The 23,320-nt window shown below is 41.9% G+C and overlaps 1 protein-coding gene across 3 annotated transcripts in view; it reads right to left on the reverse strand.

Annotated features, from left to right (window-relative positions):
• Nucleotides 1-2,917: 2,917 nt before the first annotated feature.
• Nucleotides 2,918-23,320, reverse strand: part of IPMK (inositol polyphosphate multikinase) — a 50,441-nt gene continuing 30,038 nt past the window's right edge. For 2 of the 3 annotated variants that reach the window (XM_016194512.2, XM_060190788.1), the window contains 3 exons: nucleotides 17,537-17,709; nucleotides 9,307-9,388; nucleotides 2,918-5,832 (listed from right to left, as the gene is read on the reverse strand). In XM_016194512.2, the coding sequence (XP_016049998.2) occupies nucleotides 5,210-5,832; nucleotides 9,307-9,388; nucleotides 17,537-17,709 (878 nt within the window). In that variant the 3' untranslated portion in view covers nucleotides 2,918-5,209. The remainder of the gene's footprint in view (nucleotides 5,833-9,306; nucleotides 9,389-17,536; nucleotides 17,710-23,320) is intronic. The other variant, XM_060190758.1, reaches the window with a different exon arrangement.

Below are 23,320 nucleotides of genomic sequence, written 5' to 3' on the forward strand. Positions count from 1 at the left end.
GCTGGCTAGCAGCGGTGCACCCAGTTAAATGCACATAGTACTATGCGCAAGGACCCGGATTCTAGCCTCCCATCCCCATCTGCAGCAAAGATGTTTTGTGAGCGGTTAGCAGCTCTGTGGGTGTCTACCTCCCTATCTCCCCCTACTGGATAAAATGAAGAAAGGAAAAAGAAAAACGAAAAAAAGGAAAAATGGGTCACCAGGAGCTGTGGCTTTGTTGTAGTGCAGGCACCAGTCCCAGAAATAACACCAGAGGCAAACAAACAAACAAACAAAAAACCATACAAATCAACGTTCAGACAGAGGAAGAGAAGCTCCCGCAGCAGGTTTCCCGTAGTGAGGGCTGGGCCTGGGCCATATACACCGCTCTACCTGCTCTCTTCCGGCCTCTAAAGGTCAAGGATGCTAGAGTCCATTGGCACAAGCCAAGTCCATCTGTTCCCCAAGAACTCCACTTCCTCTACTAGGCTTCTTCTTCTAGCGTTTGCCCTCTACTAGGCTAATCACAAAGATTACAACCTGTATGATAGGAACAGAAGCACTTACATAAAATGACTTGCATCGTTTTTCAAAACATACGCTTCCAGCCACCTATCTGCACCATCTGGGAATCCTGACAAGTCCTAGCATTTCTGGTAAGACACTCAAGTAAATGTTGAACAGACACTATTTTGGTACCTGCCGTGAGTGTTTTGATATCGCAATTAATGAAATAAAGCTCCAATGCAAAACATTTTAATGTTGTCAAATATACAGTTATTAGAATTATCTAAATATCACTTATAAAAACTGGTATATCACATTAGATGATTCTGTAAAGTAAAAACACAGATCACATATTGACAATAACCCCAGCAGTTTAAGAACACCCCCCCATCAATAATACAAATTACAGATATATTCAAAAATAACATTATCTCAACATTTAAACCAAAGTCACGGTGACTAAATACATTCATTCATCAAGTACAATTTAGCACTGTCACTTAGGTGCGACACAATTTCACATGCTTTCAAAAATCTTCCAGTACATCTCCCATAGTAAAGTGTCATTGTGCACAGAATTTCCACTTATATGCAGGGGCGTCCGACTTAAGACTATTCACTTCATAAATGACTCTGTTAATATGTACTGTAAGTGAATACGGGGGGCCCAGGTTAACCTAGATGATGACAAAAGTTCGCAGTTTAAAAAACTCTTGAATGAATATTCTAGTTGTTTAAGTGCATGGGTACAATATCCTCTTATTAAGCACTATCAAAACAGGACGAGAACTTGTCAGAAAATGGAAATGCCATCCTTTTACAAATATTACACATTTTAAATAACAAGACACCCTATAAATCAAAGATTAGTTTCCTATTTATTGCCAAATTTAAAATACTAGCAATTTGAAGACTGAGGTCTAAGTATTCTTACTAAGCCATAAAATGAAATTTTAAAAATGTGTGGTCATTTGCTTGTGAATACGTACTGGAATTTTTCACAGTAATATATATATATATATATGGGGGGGAGACACTACTCTAAACAAATGATCTACATAAACGTACCAGCAAGAGAAGTGGGGAATTAAGGCCTTTTAGTATAGTTACTCAAACTCAAAAGTCAACAGAGGTTACTTAAACTAGTTCTCTAATGTATATGTGAGTTGTCTCATCTCAGCTAATTACCTTACTTTTACTTGAACTCCAATGCTAACTATCCCTTTAAAATTAGTATTTCTCTTTATTGTAAGCCTCCAGCCCACCCCACTCCACCTAGACAGGATGCTGAGCCTGGTGAGAACTTTGTCTAACTGGTTCCTAACAGCCTAGCCAGGAGCCACAAATGCTTGGCGCATGGCAGACCTTCAGTGAGTATTATTAATAAGCTAGGAAGAAGCCTGGCCTCCAAAGGGAACTCTACTCATTGTCTCACATTAGTTAAGATGTTCTTTTAACTTCTTTACATAACCAAATCGGCAATTCTTAAGAAATAAATTGCTATCTAACAGGCTATGAAAGCATTTAGGATGTGATATGATAAATGAGGCCTGTGATATATCAAATCAAGGTTAAAGGCACAATAAGGAAGATTATTAGGAAGCACTGTAAACAATTTTAAAAGCAAATCAAGTTTTAAAAGTATCAAAACTGTTCAGAGAAAATGCTACTAAACTGTTAACAAGACTTAAAATAGTGGACAGACCCTCTAATTCCATAAGTAAAATTATTTCAACACGCTACCATTTTCTTTTATCTCACTCCTTTCACAATATTCTAAGTCCTAGAAACAACTGTTTCCAAGGTGTGTGAAACAATAAAATTGCAACTTAATATATCTCTGAAATTAATTCCCGGTCTTAAAGTTATGGTAGAAATCTGATAAGTGGGGTAGGTGGTAGGAAGCACAACAGTTTTGCAAAGAGACTCTCATGCCTGAGGCTCCAAAGTCCCAGGTTCAGTCCCCAGCACCACCATCAGCCAGAGCTGAGCAGTGCTCTGGTTAAAAAAATGTTTGTTTTTTTTAAAAAAAAATCTGACAGGTGTTGTAGAGGAGAAATAGAGATCATTTTGGAGATCATAAAACAGAGAATATACTCAAGTCAAAATTCAGGGGGGGAAAGTTCTCTTTTGTTCAGCATAACCTGAAGTCCCACAATAACAAATTGTAGTGTAACGATAAGTACAGTCTGTCCAAACACATAAAACAGTGCATACAAGCTTCATGTTAGAATCATTTTACTATGGATATTTTCACAACTGTTTCTTGAAAAACTATTTAGATAAAATATTTAGCATTCGTCATCAATGTTTAATTTATTTGAATCTATGCAACGTCCATCTGTATTAAAATATCAATTCATGTAAACACTCCATTATAAAACTATTAACAAAATTTTTTTATTGAAAAGTGTACTATTCACTATCCACAATTTCCTTTTTTATTTGTGCATTCCTAAGAAATACATTAAATTGAAACTTATGTTTTCCTGGGAAGAAGGGGAGCACTATGCTAATTCCTTTAGCCCAGACTTGGATCATACTTATTATGTAAACATTTACATGTTTAAGTATGCTTGATGGGGAGTGATCACTCACTTCCAAAGTGGTAATTATCAGCATAATATAAGGGATGCTGGACTAAATAGTACAATAGTCACATGCAACATGAAACGGGTTGACTAGATAACAGTGATAAAAAAAAATGTAAACAAAATTAAATGTTAATCCCTTCCCTGAAAAACAACAACAAAAGAACTTGTTTTATTGAAACAAAGTATGATCTAGTACATCAAAAAGTTTTAAGACTCTGAGTTTACAAAACTATGTTTCCAAATATGGGTAAACAAAATCTGGAACGGATTACTCTATTGAGCTAAAGTGTGCAAAAAAAAAAAAAATCAGATAATACTTTCATTAAATATAATGTCCACACACACCCCAAAAAAAAAAAAACACCTCATCTTAAGATCCAAAATAGTGTTTCATTACCTAAGCTCGACTTTTATTAAAGAACCGCTATACAAATAACAACAACAACATACATCTGTAATTCAGGCAAAGAGTAAAAGACAACCATTAACTAAAAGATAACCACTAATTCTCACTTTAAATCCATCCCAAAATAAAAAAATTTGCAGCTGCTACCAACTTAGTAGAGTCTAATTTTTCAATGGAAAATATATACACTAACTCACTAAAAATAAATAAATAAATAAACTGTTGCCATAGCAAGAGGCATTTTAATTTTAGCTGTTCAGGTTTGATAGATTTAGTAAGCACAGAATGTAGACAGCTTTTAGCATCTCTCTGTGTGTTAAGCTGTTTGCTAAATTCTCTAGAGTTAGAAAGGCAAGATAAACACTTTCCCTGGATTCGAAAGTTTGATTTATTGGGGCATGCTGTGAGGACTTAACTCTACTAAAACATTCCCCAGAAACACAGAAAAACTGTTTAGTATTCATTAGTATTCTAATGAGTCAAAGAGAACACAGTAAGAACGAACATACTCCACATTACTCAATAATAATTTTCAAAAAAGGTGGAAGATGTTGAACACTTAGGAAACTAGTTTTTCCAAAAATAAGACCGCCCCCCCCTCCATGAACTTAAACTATAATTTCTCTCTTGAATATAAGGCTGTTTGGAAGTAAAAGTATAGCTTTAGATAAGCATCAAAATCTATTTACAATGTTCTAATCTACAGAGTACTTCTGATAATACAAAGATAGATGTTGTCCATCTCTTGCTAGCATTATGAGAAGCATTTTTTAGCAACTTAGTTATACTGTTTATGTAAATGAGTATATATAAATATAATTTTAAAGGAAATCTCAAACATTGTTTTAAAGGAGATGAGACAAAACTTCAATTATCTTTCTGAAGTTTCAGTAAGAAGAGATGTATGTATCGGTAAGACTTTTCTCTATAAATCTCTTGAATTAAAAAAAAAAATAAAGAAAAATAATGGGACACTTAAAGCTAGCTTTTCTCCTAACCCCAGGCAAGAATGATTAGTGCCCATAATTTTAAGATTTCTGTTGCTGCTGTTGTTGTTACCTATTTCAATTCTCTTTATCATGAAGTTTGATGTTTTGAACTATGCAAACACAGGAGAAAAATAAAGGGAAATCTTCTTTTTCGAATGCAGTAATTCCAGATCATTTCCCACTAAGAAGCACCTTTTTAATATGCTGGGCTAAACGTTTGCTGTAGAGCCTAAGCAGTACTTACTTCTGAAGCAGAACTTCTCCAGTTTTAATCACTTCCAAACATAGTGATAAGTAAGGACATCAATCTGTGCTTTCAAAGTTTCTGAGAGGATATTTAATAATGTAATGAGTTTAGTTAGGGCTCATTGTCAAAACTGAGTGGACAGAAGTTTCGTGATAATGTAACCGCTCTAGAGAGCTAACTAAATTCTTCATGGCTGAGTAACTGTTTGCATTTTACTTGAGCCAAATAGATGGTTAAACAATGTACCACCACATTCCCTGCTTGGCCTTCCTAGGTTTCTGGATTCTTCATAGTTTTCTAATGAACAAATAATTAGTTTTCCTGAGTAAGGTTATAAAAAAGTGAACCCTTCTACCAAAAAGTATAAAGACAAATAAAATAGGGACAATACAAACTTTTTACATAGCATTACAAGTTCAGAAGTTTTAACTGTCGCTCAACTCTATGATCGCCCTACCCGGCAGTTCCAGATACTGCAGTCAAGGAGTCAGCTGTCTAAAATACTCTGCAGTACGGCAATCAGATGCTTCAGCCCATAAACGTATCCCTCGTCCGTCGTGCCGCTCGGGAACACATGAGCGAAATCGATCATCCTCACTTCGACTTCTGCAATCTCTCGGCAACCAGCTGGAAGATGACAGAGAACTTTTTCCAACTGGGAAATGACATTTCCGTTTAGATGTTCCTGTGACATGCTTTCCCACCCATTGTCCTGCTCTGTATTCTCAACCTTCAAGGACGTCTGGCTGTGATGTTTTTTTGAATACATTTTTCTGTGACGGGCATACATCTTGGACAAGCTTTTGCCTACCGGAGTCTCTATTTTTCCATTGGCCGGAGAGCTTAACATATGAAAGTTGTTATTATATTCCAGTACATCCGTGTCTGACAGTTGTCCTTTGCCCAGAAACTTCTCTGCTAAAGTTCTGTCGTTTGATTTTGTAGTAGTTGGTTGAGATGAACCTTCATAAACAAACAGTAATGAACTTGCATAAAAATTCAGCTGCTGCTGGCTTTCAAACCACTGCAGGATGCTCTTGACTTTCTGAATACTGGCAGCAATGGCATCCTTCCGTAAGCAGAACCCATCATGAAAAAACTTGGCGACTCCTGCAAAAGAGAAAATATTGGGGCTCTAATGAAATCATCAAATAATTATCATTTTTGGACGTAAACTCATCGTAGATAAACTTCTCCAGCTGTATTGGCATCACTCATTGCAGTGACCTGGACAAGCCAGACATAGAAACTGGAACTTCGGGAGCTGTTCCCAGTTAAGTGCACATGGTGAGAAGCGCAAGGACCCGCGCCAAGGATCCCAGCTTGAGCCCCTGGCTCCCCGCCTGCAAGAAGCAGGTCTGCAGGTGTCTTCCTTTCTCCCCACCTCTCTATCTTACGCTCGACTCAATTTCTCTCGGTCCTATCCAATACTATGGGGGGGGGGGGAAGGGTGCCAGAAGCCGTGGATTCGTAGTGCAGGCACCGACCAAGCACCAGCAGTAACTCTGGAGGCAATAAACAAACAAACATACGAACAACTAAAAAAGAAAGAAACTAGGACTTCAAGTTCATTTCTGAAGACTCTTACTTAAGAACACTACAGTGATACTTAAATATTAACTATTATGTTTAGACAGAACGTCAACTTGCTATAGGCAGTCTGGTAGCTCAGCTGTCTGTAACAGCTGTCTGCATATGCACACAGAGAGAAACGGACATTCTCTTAAGGAATGTGATTCCAAGGTTTTCTCTAATATTTTTATTTATTTATTACTGGATAGAGACAGAGGAATTGAGAGGCAAGGGAGAGAGACAGAGAGACACCTGCAGTCCTGCTTCACCACTCGTGAAGCTTTCCCCCCTGCAGCTGGGGACCAGGGGCTTGAATTCAGGTCTGTGTGCACTGTAGTGTGTGCGCTTCACCAGGGCGCCACTGCCTGGCCCCCAAGGTTTGTTATTGTGAGATACTTCAGGTTGTTTTTAAAAAGCAGATTCAAGAGCTAACCTAAAGTCTAAAGTCACATTATAACCATTCTAAGTGGTGTGAACAGCCCGATTTCAAATCCTAATTGTACTTTTTTTTTTCTCAGTAATTCTGATTAACTCAGACTTTTCACAAGAGCTCATTGTTCAGTCAGCATTAACTTAGTTAAGAATGTTATTAAAAGTGAGGCATTTAAATGTTTCAACCTATCAGATTCTACTTTAAAAATTATTTGTGGTTACTTTTGATATTCAAGCATTTGTAGGCATATGTAATTTAATCTCCTTTAAATTACTGCCTCTCCACCTCAGGACAGGAACATCTATATCGGTTTAGCATACGAAGAGAAGTGTCTAGATCAGACTGGTTAAGCACACCAAGAGAAGTGTCGTCTAGATCAGACTGGTTAAGCACACCAAGATAAACATCTAGATCAGAGTGGGGGAATGTTTTGTTTGATAACCAGAGTAACACTCAGCTCTGGCTCATGGTGGTGCTGGGAATTGAGCCTCAGATCTCAGAGCCCCAGGCAAGAGAGACTTTGCACAACCATTATGCTGACTCCCAAGTCCAAGATGCTTGTTTTCTATATCTAATTTTTTTAAAAAAATAAATTTAAACTTTTTATAGTATCCTTTCCACCTTAGGTAGAGCCAAGAATAAACTTCTAACAGAATAGCAATTCTGGAAATCTAGGATATCACACCATTATGTAGTTCATGAATCTTACAGTATGCTACTCAACTATACATAGGAATTTCAATGAAAAGATATTAAATATTGTGGTCCAGGAGATGGAGCAGTGGCTAAGACATTGGATCCTCAAGCATGAGGTCTGAGTTCAATCCCCAGCAGTACATGTACCAGAGTGATGTCTGGTTCTTTTTCTTTCTCCTTCTTTCTCATTAATAAATAAATAAATAAATAAATAAATAAATAAAATCTTTTTAAAAAGAAGATGGAAAAACATATCAGCTATGTTCTGAGGCATATATTTTTTAAAAGGGATATTAAAATGTTGCAAAATACATTTTTATTTACTTTTATTTTCCCCCTTTTTTTTTTCCCTAGTTTTTTTTATTGTTATAGTTATTATTGTTGTTGTTAGGACAGAGAGAAATGGAGAGAGAAGGGGAAGACAGAAAGACAGACACCTGCAGACCTGCTTTACCGCCTATGAAGCGACTCCCCTGCAGGTGGGGAGCTGGGGGCTGAGCCGGGATCCTTACACCCATCCTTGTGCTTTGCACCAGGTGCGCTTAACCCACTGGGCTACTTGCCCGACTCCCCGACTCTCACAACATACATTTTAAATAAAGTGTACATAAAAGCAATTTTTAAGGATTTCTTTCCTCTTTTTTTTTTCTTCCAGGGTTATTGCTGGGGCTCAGTGCCTGCACCACAAGTCCACTGCTCCTGGAGGCCATTTTCCTTTCCCTTTTGTTGCCCTGGTTTTTTTTTTTTTTTTATTGTTGCTGTGATTATTATTGATGTTGTTGTTATTGGATAGGACAGAGAGAAATGGAGAGAAGAGGGGAAGACACAGAGGAGGAGAGAAAGACAGACAACTGCAGACCTGCTTCACCACTTGTGAATGGACCCCCCCTGCAGGCGGGGAGCCGGGGGCTCAAACTGGGATCCTTACTCCTGTCCTTTCGCACCACGTGCGTGCGCTTCGCCCTCTACGCTATCACCCAACCCCCTCCTCCTTTTTTTTTTTTTAAACCAGAGTACTGCTCAGTTCTGCCTTACGCTGATGCCTAGGATTAAACCTGGGACCTCAAGAGCCTTAGGCAAGAAAGCCTTTTCCATAGCCATTATGCCCTGCCATCATCACAAGCAATTTAATATGCTATCATCGATCTAATATAATTTTAAGATACCCTCTTGATTCAGTAGTTGGATGACAGGAATGGTGCATAAATGTTCATTAAAATCATGAGCACAGGGAGGTGGAAAAAAAAAATCATGCGCACACCTAAGGCTCCAAAGTCCCAGGTTCAATCCCCTACACTACCATATGCCAGAGCCAGAGCCAGAGCCAGAGCCGAGCAGCGCTCTAGTAAAAAAAAAAAAAAAAAAACGTGTGCATAGTCGAGGTTCAAGCGCACCCCTATACAACTGGAGGAAGCTTTGGTGCTCTGAGCTAGAACTCTCTCTGAATGTCACCTACAAAGCTAAATTTCAGGTAGTCGGGCGGTAGCACAGCGGGTTAAGCGCTTAAGGATCCCGGTTCAGCCCCCGGCTCCCCACCTGCAGGGGAGTCGCTTCACAGGCGGTGAAGCAGGTCTGCAGGTGTCTGTCTTTCTCTCCCCGTCTTCCCCCCCTCCTCTCTCCATTTCTCTCTGTCCTATCCAACAATGACAGTTATGACAACAACAACAACTGCAACAAGCACAACAATGGCAACAAAATGGGAAAAATAGCCTCCAGAAGCAGTGAATTCCGAGCCCCAGCAATAACCCTGCTGGCAAAAAAAAAAATTGTGTGTGTGTGCGTGTGTGTGGAATAGTATGCAAAAGAAAACTAAAACTGAAATCACTTTAGATTTTGGTGGCTATGTAAGCACAAAACCATGGAGTAGGCTTCTCAATCCTTACCGTCCTTCAGTGTTTCTCTTGTTAAGCTTCTTCCGTAGTGCTGGTTTTTCGTCTCGTAGTCATCAGAATGAACACGGTAGACCTACGGGGAAAGTGCTCAGTATTAAACACTGACGCTCCTCCTGAACCATGTGCAATTTCTCCAGCTACACAGGGATGGTGAACCACGAGGCCGTCTATTCCTAGAACTCACTTCAAAGGAGTTTCCTTGTTTGTGGTCTAGAGATCAAAGTCAGGGCAGTCTACCCCTGAGCTCCAGCCCTCTAAGACATTTAAAATGGGTATATTGCCATACAAATGAATACTGAAGCAAGGACTGATAGCCTAATGGTTATACAAAGTGACTCTCATGTCTGAGGCTCCAAAATCCCAGATTCAATCCCCGCGCCCCATCATACACCAGAGCAGATCAGTGCTCTGGTTATTTTAAAAAAAAAAAAAAACAACAAATGAATAGACATGTGAGAAGTTCACACTCAGTAGTGATTAGGCAAGTTTTAAAAGTATAAATGACCATTCCCGAGACAGGAAGATTTTTCTGTCTCAGTCCACTAAGAGCCTCTATCTTCAAGTGTGAACAGAGAACATCTGCTGCAATATACAAGAACTTTCCACAAACAGCACTCTACCATGTCTCTAACATCGTTTCTAGTACTGTTCTGAGTTTCCAGCAAATGCAAATAGAAGAAGAAAGACCACATGTACACAAGTTTGAACAGAAAGGGATGAAAGTCACTCCCAGCTGCATACTGGGGAATTAGTTGAAAACTAACGCGAATAATGAAAGCTTAAAATGATGGCTGAGCAGAAATTAGTAAATGTAAGAAGGACGAGTATCAAACGATCTCACTTATTAACCAGACTTAAATAGGGAGAGGGAGGGGGAGAGAGCACAAAGCATAGACACAGTGAATCGCACCAAAGCAAAGGACTCTGGGAGGTAGTGGGAGGAAGAAAGCTTTGCAGGCCTGGTGCATAATGGAATGGTGGTACACGTGTCAATGACTGCATTGTTAAGCACTGACCCCTCCTGGAAGGAAGGAAGGAAGGAAGGAAGGAAGGAAGGAAGGAAGGAAGGAAGGAAGGAAGGAAGGGAGGAAAGAAGGAAGGAAGGAAGGGAGGGAGGGAGGGAGGGAGGGAGGAAGGAAGGAAGGAAGGAAGGAAGGAAGGAAGGACAGGAGAGGGAAGAAGGAAGGGAGAGAGGGAGGGAGGATTTAAGTTCAGCAACTAGGGAAGCAAAAACATGTTGTGTATTTCTTTGAGATTTGTTTTTTTAATTTTATTATCTTTATTTATTGGATAGAGACAGCCAGAAGTCTAGAGAAAGGGGGAGACAGAGAGACACCTGCAGGGCTGCTGCACCACTTGCAAAGCTTTCCCTCTGAAGGTGGTGATGGGGGCTCAAACCCAGGGACTTGAGCATTGCAACATGTGCCACCACCCGGCCTGGAGACTTATTTATTAATGATAAAGGAGAGGGGGGAGAAGACCAAGGCATCACTTTGATACAAGCAATGCTAAGAGGCTGAATTCACCAGGACCTCGTGCTTGTAAGTGCGATACACTAACCAGTGTGCCACCTCCTGGACTGCTCACCATATATTTTAAATGGACATAGAAATCCGATTATGATTTGACACTTCACAGGTGGAGAGTATAGAGAGCCTAATAGTTATACAAAGAGACTCTCAAGCCTGAGGCTCCATAGAACCACGTTCAATCCCCTGCCTCACCATCAGCCAGAGCTGAGTAGCACTGTGCTTCTGGTGAAGCAGGTCTGCAAGTGTCCTCTTTCCCTCTCCCTATCTTCCCCTGCCCTCTCAACTTCTCTCCTATCAAAAAAAAAAAAAAAAAAAAAAAAAAAAAACCACGAGCTTCAAATTTCATGACTAAGAAATAAAAGATTTAAGAATATTTTCCTGGAGGTGGGATACAAAAAAAAAAAAGAATATTTTCCTGAACTGTTAGCCACTATAGGTACATTTTTGGCATGATATATTATTTTCAAAGGATATTTAAAGGAAAGAAATCAAAATTGGAAAATGGAAAAATTAAACTAAAGCAGTGTATATGCAGTGGGAGAGACAGCATAATGGTGATGCGAACAGACTGTCCTGCCTGAGCCTCCCAGCTTCAATGTCCGACACCATCATAAGCCAAATCTGAGCAGCAGCACCCTAGGGAGAGGAGGGGAGGGGGAGGGGGAAGGGGAGGGGAGGGGAGGGGAGGGGAGGGGAGGGGGGAGGGGGGAGAGGGGAGGGGAGGGGGGAGGGGGAGGGGGAGGGGGAGGGGGGAGGGGGAGGGGGGAGGGGAGGAGAGGAGAGAGGGAGGGGAGAGGAAGAGGAGAGGGAGAGGGGAGGGGAGAGGGAAGAGGAGAGAAGAGGGGAGGAAAGGGAGAGGATAGGTGAGAGAGGGAGGGGAGAGGGAAAAGGGAAGAGGGGAAGGGAGGGGAGGGGAAGGAAGGGGAGGGGGAGGTGAAGAGGGGGAAGAGAAAGACAAGACGAAGAAGTGGCCTGTGCTCCTTACGGGAAGGCTTGCGCTGGGGAAGCATGGGGATGGGTGAACAAGACCAATGTATTGGTGTGCTCTGAGTCCTTTTTTTTTTTTTTCCCTTTTTCTTTTCTTTTTGACCAGAGCACTGCTCAGCTCTGGCTTATGGTTGTATGGGGGATTGAACCTAGGACTACAGAGCCTCAGGTATGAGTCTCCTTGCATAATCATTATGCTATCTACCCCCATCCCTTGATGAGTAATTTATTTTTTTTTCATTTTTTGCCTCCGGGGCTACTGTTGGGGCTGGGCGCCTGCACTAGGAAGCCACTGCTCCTGGAGGCTATTTTTTCCCTTTTGTTATCCTTGTTGTTTTATCTTTGTTGTGGTTATTATTATTGTTGTTACTTATGTCATTGTTGGTGGATAGGACAGAGAGAAATGGAGAGGGGAAGACAGAAAGGGGGAGAGAAAGACAGACACCTGCAGACCTGCTTCACCGCCTGTGAAGAGACTCCCCCTGCAGGTGGGGAGCCGGGAGCTCGAACCGGAATCCTTGCACTTTGCGCCATGTGCGCTTAACCTGCTGCACCACTGCCAGCCCTGATGAGTGATTTCTTTACACTCTTGCTCATCTTCTGTTTCAAAGTCAGTTAATTAGGGCTGGGTGGTGGCGCACCTGGTTGAGCGCACACAGTACAGTACAGTGCGTAAGAACTCAGGTTCAAGCCCCTGGTCCCCACTTGCAAGGGGAAAGTTCACAAGCGGTGTAGCAGGTCCGCAGGTGTCTCTCTTTCTCTCCCCCTCAAGTTCTCATTATCCTATCAAGTAAAAAGAAAAGGGGGAAGATGCAGGAGTGGATAGAGAGGTTCTGAGTTAAATTCCCAGCAGCACATGTACCTGAGTGATGTCTGTTTCTTACTCTCCTCCTATCTTTCTCATTAATAAATAAAGAAAATCTTGGAAGGAAGGAAGAAAAGAAGGGAGGCAGAAGGAAAAAATGACTGCTGGGAGCAGACCACTAAACCACATTTTTTTAAAATATTTATTTTATTTATTTATTCCCTTTTGTTGCCCTTGTTGTTTTATTGTTGTAGTTATTATTGTTGTTGTCGTTGTTGGATAGGACAGAGAGAAATGGAGAGAGGAGGGGAAGACAGAGAGGGCAGAGAAAGACAGACACCTGCAGACCTGCTTCACCGCCTGTGAAGCGACTCCCCTGCAGGTGGGGAGCTGGGGTTCGAACCGGGATCCTTACGCCGGTCCTTGTGCTTTGCGCCACCTGCGCTTAACCCGCTGCGCTACAGCCCGACTCCCCTAAACCACATTTTTAAAAAGTAAGTTGTTGCCAAATATATACCAGAAACCTAAAATTAGACTCTTGAATTACATGGTGTAGATAAAATTCAGGTGAATATTTACAAATTACATTTTAGTTGATAAGTAAGATTATTAAAAAAAAAACAAAGTCTTGTTCACTAATCCTTTCTTAAATAAAAAATTTAAAAAATAAAAAAATAATAATAATAAAAAAGAAACACTCGTGCTTTGGGAGGTGGCACAGTGGCCAAGGCACTGGACTCTCAAGCATGAGGTCCTGAGTTTGATCCCCGGCAGCACATGTACTGGAGTGGTCTGGTTCTTTCTCTCTCTCTCCTATCTTTCTCATAAATAAATAAAATTTAAAAAAAAAAAAAAAAGAAACTCTCAGGAAAAAAAAAAAAAAAAAGTCAAAAAGCAGCTAAGTCTGACACTTAGTCTCGCTCCCATATGCCCATCACTATGTAAACTCCGGCTTCACAGTTGCTGTTTCTCTTTCCTATGCTACTTGTTTCCACCCTTACTGCTAATTCAAAACACCATCTTTTCCAGTCCTTCTTACCTCCCGTCTTGACTTCCACTGCTTTTATAGGCACTTTTCCTAGACTACTTTTTTCCTAGACTTTTTTTTTATATCAGTTCGTGAAAAGTTGGTCTATGTTTGATGTTTTAAGTTACAGATGTCTTAAATCATTCAAGCAAAACATTGAGTAGGCTGTTATATGCACAGTCAGGACATCAAAGAAAAATTGAGGCAGATGCTGAAGATACAGTTGAGAGTTATCAGTACAAGTGAAACAGAAACAGAAACAGAGGGCGAAGGGCATTACTTAGGAAGAAAGAGAGAGAGGCAAGAAAAGAGGAGTGAATTGGGGTTATATGAACATTCAAGTAAACAGAAAGAAGTAAGCTGGGCGAGTGGCCCTGGGAACAAATCAGGACATGAAGGAAGCCACGCGGATAGTGACATGGAGACACCTCAGGACACAATCTGGCCACATGAACCAGAAGCAGCCAGACCGCAATGGGTTGAAAATACTTAATGGGGGCAGTCGGGCGGTAGCAGCGCGTTAAGCGCACGTGGCGCAAAGCCAAGGACTGGATCCCAGTTCGAGCCCCCGGCTCCCCATCTGCAGGGGAGTCGTTTCACAGGCGGTGAAGCAGGTCTGCAGGTGTCTGTCTTTCTCTCCCCCTCTCTGTCTTCCCCTCCTCTCTCCATTTCTCTCTGTTCTATCCAACAACGAAGACAGACAACAATAATAACTCCAACAATAAAACAACAAGGGCAACAAAAAGGGAATAGATATTAAAAAAAAGAAAAACCGAAAATACTTAGTGGAGGGTGAGCGGTGCAGACGACTCTGACCCTGACTGGGAGGTAAGTAAATAGATCACTATTAGAAAACACAGCAGGAAAGTCAGGCTTTGATGCTTGTAAATCAATCACTCAGTAACAACAACAACAATAATAGGGGTATGGTGGTGGCACACCGGGCTCACACGTTACCATGCACAAGGGCCAGAGGGAAGCTTCACGAGTGGTAAAGCAGATCCTTCAGGTGTCCCTCTCTCCCTATCTCCCTCTCCACTCTCAATTTTTTGCTGTCCTAGCACATAAAATAACAATAATGATATAAGAAAAACAAAAGGAAAAAAATGGCCATTAAGAGTATGGGTTTGTGGTGCGGCACCAAGCCCCAGCAATAACCCTGGTAGCATACAAAACAGTAAAAATTTAAGGGGGGGCGGGTGGCGCACCTGGTTGAGCGCTCATGTTACAGTGCACAAGGACCCAGGTTCGAGCCCCTGGTCCCCACCCGCAGGGGGGAAGTTTTGCAAGTGGTGAAGCAGGGCTGCAGGTGTCTCTCTGTCTCTCTCCCTCTGTCACCCCCTTCCTTCTTGATTTCTGACTGTCTCTATCCAATAAATAAAGGTCATAAAAAAAAATTCTAGAAAGGAAAAAAGATTAAGAGTGATGTGAGCCTATGTGACAGGAAAGGAGGGCTGGGCCGCAGCGCCATCACAGTGCACCCCGTTCCCACCTGCACGGAGGAGACCTCCCACGCAGTGAGGCAGTACTGCGGGTGTGTCTGTCTGTCTCTCCCCATCCTTCCCAACATCTATCAAAAGAAAAAAAAGAAAAACACACAGGAGCCTGGAAAGTTCCTAAACACGATGGGAAATTCAAGACGGAATGTAAACACGTGCAGGGTCGGTGTGCACACCTGTTAGCAAGGAGGAGAGAAAGCGGGGGGCTCAGGTGGCCAGAACAGGAGAACAGGGACAGTTTAAACAGCTGCTCACTCAGATTCCTTTCTTTCTCTCTCCCTTTCTTTTTTGTCTTTTTTTAAATTTTTTTATTTATAAAAAGGAAACATTGACTAACACATAGGATAAGAGGGACTACAAATTAATAGGAGTGTACATAAACACCATCACCACCAGCAAAAGACAGTGCCCCATCCCGCCCTATGAAGCTGAACATCCCCCCTCACCCTCAGCCCGGGGTTTGTACTTTGGTGCCCTGCTCTAAGCTCATTCAGATTGCTACTGAATATTTAGTTCTCGTTCACTGCAGTGTTATTCTCTTTCCCTTTCTTCCTTTTGTCCTCTTTTTCTTCCTTTCCTTCTTCCCTTCCCTCCTTCCTTTTCCCCTGCTCACTCTTCTGAGCTCGCCTCCCCCAACCCAAGGCTTCCCTGCTCCAGGCTGACTTTCCCAGACAGACAGACAGACAGACAGACATGGAGTAACATAACAGCATTAATGTTTCTTTCAGTGCAGTCAGGATCAGGCTTGAACCTGTGCTGTGCCCATGACAAAGGAAGTACATGGTGTAAGTAGGCTATCTTGCTGGCCTTACTCATATTTTTCTAAAATGAAATTTAAAAAAAAAAAAACACCTCTGCATTAGCAATTTCTTTGTTTCCATTTACAATAAGAATATCAGGCTTAAACTGTGCAGCTGTAAACGTCACATTAACGACTCATCTAAGCTTCCTGTTTTACTGTCCTCAATAAACTGAGTCAGACCCTTGAATGGGGTCAAACCACTAACATTTCAAAAATAAATAAACAAGGATGAGAATATCCTGCTTCAAAAGACTTATAGAGTGATTTTTTTTAATTTTGTGACCCCCCTGCACTTGACCGTTTTACTCTGTGCTTTCTTTACATGACCAGTACACTTCATTCTCCATTCCTTTTCTCTATTAAAAAAAAAAAAACAGATTTTTTCTCCTCTATAGGGTGTTCTAAATTAATAACCTAAATCTCTGTAGCCCTAATTACAATTTTCTGCTATGCTTGAATAAATATGTCTGCTTGCCTGCGAACTAGGCTCACGGCATGTGTGTGTGCTCATTTGTACAGATTTTACCGCTTTACATCTAGAAGACGTACTGTTTGCAGAGAGGGTTTTATTCCACATTACTTGACTGTGGCCTACTGTTTGCAAAGAGGAGCTTTGGCAGTCTTTCCAGTCCTCCTGTACAGAGCCACTTAGACTGACTTTCTATTTCTATTATGAGAAGTCAATTTTATTTCTCCTCTATCAATATGGACCACCTCTGTGAAATAGTTTGACCTATTATAATTCACTGAAGTGACAGGAACTGAATTCCCTTGCAGTCCCCTCTGGAGTGAGGAAGCTCCAGCTGGCCTTCTGGAGGAAGAGAGAACACATGGTCAGAGACACAGCCTGGAATACTAACTCTTCCACCTGAGCCCACAGTCAGCACATCAGCTGAGCGCAGCTCCATGAGCGACACTGCCTAAGATCAGCAGAAAAACTGCAAGTCTGGCTCCAACTGCCGACTCGTAAGAATCAGGGGCAAAAGCAGAACCTAAGTCATTCTGAAATGACTCGTATTTTAGTTTACCACCAGGGTCGCCTCTGGGGCTTGGTGCCTGCACAATGAATCCCAGTGGCCATTTTTTCTTTTTTGGAGACAAAAATTGAGAGGGTAGGGGGATACAGTGAGGAGGAAAGAGACCCCTGCAGGGCCAGCTGGTGACGCACTTGGGGGAGCACATGTCATCGTGTACAAGGATCCACGTTCAAGCCCGATTCCCAACTCGGTAATGCGTGTTGTCCACCACATGCACCACCACCAGGCCTCCTGAAATGATGTTTTATCTTATCACATCCTCATAAGGAAATCATAGATATCACGTTTAGCTACCACACTGTTTCACACCAGCCCAGAAAGCTTTATGAAAGCAAAGCTGCCAGAGAGAGAATCATGAGGGTGCACCCATCCACTTTTATCAGCTACTAAATGTGGATACGGACAGTGGGTCAGTAAATAAGAGATAACAAGCTTTATCTGCATCAAAATTCCAAAATATTCTTCTCATATATATTAACATTTTAATGGCATATATAAATTTCAAGGGGAGTACTCAAGTAATCACTCTTACCCTCATGCCAAGCAGCAAGAAGCCAATCTCTTCCATTAATGGGTACTTGCTGACCTGTTGCTTGATCTTCTCAGATGAGGCAAAAGGATCGTAGCTTTTTCGCCCTATTTTTACATCCATTATACAGGGTTTATGGAATCTGTGGGTCACATCTTCCAGTTTAAGGTATAAATCTGTTATCAAAGAAAAACCTTATTAGTAACAGGCAATCATATTACCAGTCAAGTAGCCGGCTAAAGAAATAAAAAATGAAATCCTATAACTGAGAAGAGGTTAAAAGATACTCCAAAGTCAACAACTGTTATTAATTTAGGTGACAAAAAAGACTAACCAATAAACTGACAAGCATAAAGGGTATAAATTCTTACGTGAGGTGGAGTAATAGTCAACCATAAGCAAATGTATGAAGCAGATATAGTTTCAAGAACATCAAAAAGGCAATGATCATTCCGAGAGCAATTACAGAACATTCTTTTTTTTTTTTAAGTGACATCAGCCAAAAAGAGAAGGACAAATACCAGATGACCTCACAGGTGGAATTTAAGAGACAAGGCCATAAAGGGAAACAGAGGGAAGCTTGGACTGGGTGTGAGCACTGCACCAAAGCAAAGCACAGCAAGGAAGGTGGAGGGAGGGGAAAGGGCCCTGGGGCCTGAGGGGAAAGACCTGCGATGGGGATGACAGTGTTTCACAAATGTGTATCGTGGGATGAGAAATTATACCGCTGTGTCCAACAACTGTACTATAGACCTTTATCCCCCGGCCCCAGTAAACTGGTAAAAATATAATAATGATTTTTTTTTTTTGCCTTCAGGGTTATTGCCAGGGCTCAGTACCTGCACCATGAATCTACTGCTCCTGGAGACCATCCCCCCCCCCTTTTGTTGTAGCCTTGTTGTGGTTATTATTGTTGTTGATATTGTCGTTGCTGGATAGGACAGAGAGAGGAGGGGAAGTCAGAGAGGGGGAGAGAAAGCCAGACACCTGAAGACCTGCTTCGTTGCCTGTGAAGCGACTCCCCTGCAGGTGGGGAGCCGGGGGTTCGAACCGGGATCCTTAGGCCGGTCCTTGCGCTTTGCACCACATGCGCTTAACCCGCTGCACTACCGCCCGACCCTCAATAATGAACTAACTTTCATCCTAAGAGATGACCAAAGCCAGACTAGAGCCTTTTCAAATCTGAACGTAAAGATCCCTATTTCGTTCTTTCCCTCCTGGAGAAACGTGGATTCTACAGGTCGCAGGAATACAGTCAGTCTCTGCTGAGCGAGCCAATGTTTCCCTTCTCCTTGCTCCTGCCCTGCTGGACTCTGGACTTGGCTCTCCACACAGCAGTCAGTTGAGCACTTCCTTCAGTGACAGAGCTGACCACGATGGGCTCGGCTTCACATCAACTTCAACTAGTCAAGCATGTTCCTTCTTTCATTCATTTGCAGTTCATGGCACCTCTTATATGATCACAATTACAAAACAACTACCATATAAGCGACTAGTCGCATAAAGTTCGTAATGCCCAAGCTAAGACCTACTGGAGGAGGTGCTTTGGCATTTTTCATTTTTCCCCAAATGTCTTGGAGGCGGGAGGGGGGGGGGTAGTACTGGTCTACAGGTCAGTTGCTGGCATATGAGTGCGATTCCCGTCATTGGTAAAGACACTCTTACCCCAAACAAAGGATTTTTCCACCATCGTGAATCAGGGCCTCAAGGCTAGTCACCTTTATCCCCTTTCTTAAGGGAAAACTAAGAGGTTGAGATTCTTTTCTTTTAGCTGATAAGAATAAACATCACAATACTACTTGCTTTTTATTATTACATCTTTTTTAAACCCAAGTACTACTCAGCTCTGGCTTACCGTGGGGGGGGGGGGGGTGAACCTGGGACCTTCAGGCCTTAAAGTCTGTTTGCATAACCATTATGCTATCTCCTCTGCCCTCAGCCCTCAACATATTCTTTAGAGATGCAAAGTTTTAAAGAAGATTCTACACAACTAGTAGCCTACTACAGGTATTTTGGAACAAAATAGGTGAAGAAGGAAAAGGCATGATTTGAGCAATGGGGTCTTCATTGCTGTTTTTGTTTTTTTTTTACAGGTCATCATCACAAGAAATAAACCTGAAAGTTAATTAACTCTGAAAAAAGATTACATTAATATTATGTTTAGAAAATAATTAAATGATTATATAACAAAATGTAATTTGAAAACAGAATTTCTGATATTAAAAAATTGTAATTGTGTACATATAGGTGACAGAATAATAGTTTACTTTTAAAAATTATTTTAGGGAGTCGGGGTGTGGCGCAGCAGGTTAAGCGCAGGTGGCGCAAAACACAAGGACCGGCATAAAGATCCCGGTTCGAACCCCGGCTCCCCACCTGCAGGGGAGTCGCTTCACAGGTGGTGAAGCAGGTCTGCAAGTGTCTATCTTTCTCTCCTCCTCTCTGTCTTCCCCTCCTCTCTCCATTTCTCTCTGTCTATCCAACAACAACTACAACAATAAAACAACAAGGGCAACAAAAGGGAATAAATAAATAAAATAAACATTAAAAAAAAAATTATTTTAGTATCTTCACTTGTTTACTTATTTATTGGATAGAGACAGTCAGAAACTGAGAGGGAAGGGGGAGATAGAGACGGAAAGAGAGACAGACACCTGCAGCCCTACTTCACCACTCGAAAAGCTTCCCCCCTACAGGTGGGGACCAGCGGCTCAAACCTGGGCCCTTGTGCATTGCAGTATGTGCACTAACCAGGTGCACCACCACCTGGCCCCAATTATTTACTTTTTTAATTACAGAAAGTTCTATGTAGTTGGACAGATTCTGATGAAACCACTCTGTCAAAGGTGTTAAGAACAAGCATTTGTGGGGTGGGGGTAGATAGCATAATGATTATGCAAAGAGACTTTCATGCCTGAGGCTTTGAAGCCGAAGGCTCAATCCTCCGCACCACCATAAACCAGAGCTGAGCAGGGCTCTGGTAAAAAAAAAAAAAAAAAAAAAAAAAAAACACCTAGCATTTGCAAACCTCAGATCTGAAGAGCTCTGTCTTGGTATCTGTATAATAATAAAATATCTACTTTCATAAATATGTGGATTTCATTACAAGAGGTCACCCTGACTATGAGGCTGCTGGGAAAGTAATGGCATATTGCCCATTTTGTTTAATAATCTCTTGCCATCTTGCATTGAGCTTCTTGATTCCTGGCTGACTTACAGCCTCCCACGAACTGAATGTTTTACCATACAAGCAGTTTCGAAAAGAGCAAAGCAAAGGGCCAGGGTGGTGGCGCACCTGGTTGGGCGCACATGTTACAATGCATAAGGACCCAGGTTTGAGGTCCTGGTCCCCACCTGCAGGGGGGAAGCTTTGCGAGTGGTAAAGCAGGGCTGCAGGTGTCTGTGTCTCTCTCCCTCTCCATCTCCCCATAGCTCTCGATTTCTGGCTGTCTCTATCCAATAAACAAATAAAGATAATAATAATATAAAAAAGAAGAAAAGAGCAAAGCAAGAGGAAGTCTGTCAGCACAGCACATCCCACCCAAGCCCCAATAATTTTTGACAGGTGATCCAACTTGTGTGTGGTCTCACATTTTTTTGTGCTAGAACACGACTACTTTAAGATTAAGACGCTCTGGATGTTTCTGAATGGTGGGCTCACTCAAACCATCCAATTGCTGACAGGACACATGTAAACTGTTGTCTGGTTCCTTGGTAGGAGCTTGAAAAACATGTTACCTTTAAAAAATCTCACCTCGCAGAGAGCATAACCATACTCTGACCAAAGTCTGCTTTCAGGGTCATTTGGGGCGTGTCATCACCCCAGGACTGAGAATGCTGACACTCTGCTGTAACAACCCATTCTCATCAGCAGTTAGCTGTCACTTCAGAAAACGGCCACTTTCCTCATGCTTAATAAGCGTATTTCAGATGTTACACATGAGATCAAATGAACTTCGAGTCCATGAGGAACCCAAATAAATACCCAGCTTGCTAACATATCCCAGCTTCTTGAATGATGGCTTGAATGATGGAAGTTCAGTGCTGCCACAATCTCTTCCCGTCTTGTAACGTGGGCTTGTCCCAAGGGCTTTATTTCGCTGTCACCAATGTAGGTGGGCCTCCCTGACTTAAGAGCAAAATCACTAGCATGGAATTTCATGAACTGTTATTGGCACGGCTGTCCGTGGAGAGCATTGTCACCATCAACTTTATGCGACATCACAAACCTAATGTGCTTTCCTCCCTTTATGGAAGGAAAATAGTAGAACAGAGCAAAAATGCACCGTCTATGTCTGCCACCTTCAACTTGTAGGATCTCCGAAACTCAACCAAATTGCTCTTTTTTTTTCTATTTTGAATAAAGCTAGAACTGTCAGTTATTCAAATGACATGCCAAAAACATCGATGGGAATGACTCCAGTGCTTCAAAAGATGAACCAGTGCCACTGCTGCAAAACTGGGTCAAGACTTCTCCAGCAACCCAACCGAACCATCATAAACTTTGAGTCAGAGATAACCCAGCAGGTGGGGTTCCTGCACTGACTGCCCTGTGTGTGTGGTCCAGGTTGGAGTCCCAGCACCACGTGGGAGATGATATGGCTCTGGTGTCGTGCTGTCACGCTGTCTATCTGGCTGAAAGAGAGGGACCTGGGGTGCTGAGTGAGGTCCCAATTCCAGAGAGAGAGAGAGAGAGAGAGAGAGAATGTGTGTAAGTTAACTTCAAGGGGCTATAGATGATGGACTGATTGGAAATATCTACAGAATTTCTACAGCCCCTTAATTTTTGAGGCAAAGATTATCACACACACACACACACACACACACACACACACACACACACACACACGATTGCAAAACATCTCCACTTCACTGCTGTTATAAGCAGACTGAGACAACCATTTTCAAAGGCTTTAATCAAGGGCACAGTTAACACGCTTACTACTGGTAACACGGGATCACTATGAACAAAATGTTCCTACTCGGGCCAGGGGGAAAAGCACACGAGTTTAAATAACACTCTTGTGCCTGGGACACCAGGTTCAATCCCGAGAACTACAAAAGTCAGAACCGAGCAGTTCTCTGAAAATAAATAAATTTCTTAAACTTTCCTATTTCAGATATATATAATTAAATTTAATTATCTTAAATTCTTGCATTGCTTTATAGCGTTTTAAATTTTTATTTATTATTGGATAGAGACAGAGAGAGAAATTGGAAGGGGAGAGGAGGATAGAGAGGGAGACAGAGAGACACCTGCAGCCCTGCTTTACCACTCGTGAAGCTTTCTCCCTGCAGGTGGGGACCAGGGGCATGTGAGCACTCACCCAGGTGCACCACCGCCTGGCCCCAACATATTATGGGTGAAAAAAAAATTCCTCTAACACATTTTCTACTGCTGAAATATATTGTCCTGATAGTTTGAAAGAATCAGGAAATTCCCACAAAGAAAAAAAAAATCAAAACATTTAAAATGTTTTAGAAAAAAAAGCACACACATTACAGTGCTCAAAGATCCAGGTTCAAGCCCCCGATTCCCACCTGCAGAGGGAAGCTTCTTAAGACATGAAGTAGGGTTTCTGGTCTCTCTCTCTCTCTCTCTCTCCTTCCCCCTCTCCTCTCCATTTCTCTGTCTTTATCTGATAATTTTTTTTTTTTTTAAAGGACTGGGCCATCTGAACTTACCTGTTGCTAATACTTTACGAAAACCATAGGGGTTATCTTGGAGGGGGTGGGGGAGGGCAGGGGGACACACACACGTGTTAGTGGATGCAGTATGGAAATATT

This window comes from Erinaceus europaeus, chromosome 1, assembly GCF_950295315.1.
Source record: "Erinaceus europaeus chromosome 1, mEriEur2.1, whole genome shotgun sequence".
NCBI lineage: Eukaryota > Metazoa > Chordata > Mammalia > Eulipotyphla > Erinaceidae > Erinaceus > Erinaceus europaeus.